General features: G+C 40.2%; 1 protein-coding gene across 1 annotated transcript in view; it reads right to left on the reverse strand.

Moving 5' to 3' along the window:
• Positions 1-147: 147 nt before the first annotated feature.
• The window catches only part of EFCAB11 (EF-hand calcium binding domain 11), a 123,013-nt gene continuing 120,809 nt past the window's right edge, over positions 148-2,351 (reverse strand). Inside the window, exon 6 of the mRNA XM_011357131.2 lies at positions 148-358. Within this exon, the coding sequence (XP_011355433.1) occupies positions 277-358 (82 nt within the window). The 3' untranslated portion in view covers positions 148-276. The remainder of the gene's footprint in view (positions 359-2,351) is intronic.

The following is a 2,351-nucleotide window of genomic DNA, read 5'->3' on the forward strand; positions in this document are numbered from 1 at the left end:
GTGGGGTGGGAGTGAGGGGTTGAGAGTGAAGGAGAGGGGTTGGGGATCGCCCCGGTGGCAGTGCCACAGCAGGGCTCCTAGCCACATGAAAGGAAAGTACCTGTAACGTCCACCTCTAGGATTCTGAGATGCTAGCGATTATCAACATTTAAAAACCATGATGAAGAGTTTAATCGCAAGTATGTAGTATTACATCATATGTAGAGTGAAGTTTGACATTTAAATACATTACAATCTACTGGTCTCCCCAGAAGTTACGGAAAGCAGCTCACATGGTCAGGCTTCATTTTGTCCACACTTCATGGCATATTCGAAGTCTTTAAAGCTTACGTGACCATCCGAGTCTTGATCTACTTCCCTGGAAAATGAAACAAGAAGTTATTTAGAGATTATTTCCATCACACTTACACATCAAGAGCACATCAGAAGCTTCATTTCTTTGTATGTCTATGTGAGAGACACCTATTTCATCTACTTGAAGGCTAAGGTTGATGCCTATTTCTTTTCCTTACATCGATGAGTGGGAAGGAAAGGAAAAGGTATTTGTTAAAACCTACAGGAATATTATATTCAATACATTTAAAGGAATGAAGTCAAATGCACAGGTTACATGAGAAAAGCAGGAATGACAGTTTTTCTAGTCATCCTGTAAATTCTCTCTGTGATATATCAATAAACATATACGCATTACTTAACAAAAAATGAGGAATAAACCAACAAGAGATCAGAACATCTTGGAAATAATAACAATGGAAATAATGATTGACATCCTGCATCGCATGCCTTACATTCCTTGTCTCATTGAATTTCTGCAGTGATGCTGGGATGGGTCCATTTTACAGATAGAGACATGGAGCTTAAAGAGGTTCAGCAGTTTCACAAGATCAAACTGCTGGTAAGTAACAGACCTGGAACTCAAATCAGATCATTAAATTCCGAAACCAGGGCTCTATACTCTACTGCATGTTGCCCGCTCTATAAATAGGATATTCCAGAGAGAAGTTGTTGAATTGTGATTCTCAGGTGACTAACTCTAGCTCCAGAAGTGCTCACTGGCTTCATTCATGGCCTCATAAGCTCTGTTAAATCCTCACAAAGCACCCAATCAACTTTTCTGACTCCTATCAAGAGTGGCGAAGATGTGAGCCTCTGGCTGGTGGCTGAGGGCGTGGGTGGCCTTGGCTAGGTTGGCCCTGTGCCCTGGCTCAGACAGGAGCACTGCCCGCCTCCCCTTCCCAAACAGGGAGCAGAGAAACGGGACCCAGTCCACATGGGTAGGAACAACAGAGGGATAAAATCACGGCATAAGCAACACATTCAACCATTCCCAGTAAAAGCAACGTTTATTTAAAAGGTGTGTTTGAAGGGATAACTGATGAGTAGCGGTCACAATTCCTCCTTGCGGGGCGTTCTAAAACAACACATTGCATGCCTTATGCAAATTATACCTTGTTGAAACAACCAATGGTATCAACCATGACACAGGGCTTTTTAAAGCACAGACCAGCCCAAGTAACGGGGCCACTAATCACTGTAATAGTTTTAAAGCAGGCTTTTAAAATATCGAATTCTAAAATAAACTTTCTGAATATTTCATGCTAAAGTCTCTGAAGTCTATAATGGTTCTGGATAGAGCAATGATAATTTTTCATTCTTTTGAAGTTGAGAAAATCCCCACTTCTCTGCCCCAGGGCAAAACCATGTTGCAGTGTGTTCGCATAAAATGATTGCAGACTGTGGAGGCCATTACTCTCGTTACTTCTTTTGGTAAAGTATACATGACAATTTCATGCTATATAGGACCAAAAGCAGAATGTCAGATCTCTGCTAAGGGATTAGAAATAATTAGTATCATATGTTACTGACTACAGAATAGAAATCACCCCTTTTATTAAATTAGATAATTGAAGATTCTTAATATCGCCTAAGTATTTTTTTCCCCAAGGAACTGGATTAGATAAATGGCCTTTTTTCTTTCCGCTCTGAACTGGTATGGTTCAACTCTACATCTCATAGGGTGAGTTAAATGGATAACCTAGAAGAGTGATGTTTAGAATAACCTGCTTCTGATAATATATTTTTTTAGTGTTTTCATTCACTTATTGAGACGCTGTGAGCTTGGAGAAAAGGGAATCCCTTTGCCCCATTTTCTCAGTAAATAACCACCACTGAAATTGCACTAACTTCCTATTTTTCTTGCTGTCTTTGCCAAAGCTTCCCATCACAAAATGGGCACGGTCTAACTGAGAGGTGTTAAAAATGGAAAGGTTTATTCATAAGGTGTGGAGTGGCATTTTATTCACGTAACGAGTAGAGGAACGTCATGTTTATATTTAGAATGAGACATGGTA

Source organism: Pteropus vampyrus, unplaced genomic scaffold, assembly GCF_000151845.1.
Source record: "Pteropus vampyrus isolate Shadow unplaced genomic scaffold, Pvam_2.0 Scaffold32, whole genome shotgun sequence".
In the NCBI taxonomy this organism is placed as follows: Eukaryota; Metazoa; Chordata; class Mammalia; order Chiroptera; family Pteropodidae; genus Pteropus; species Pteropus vampyrus.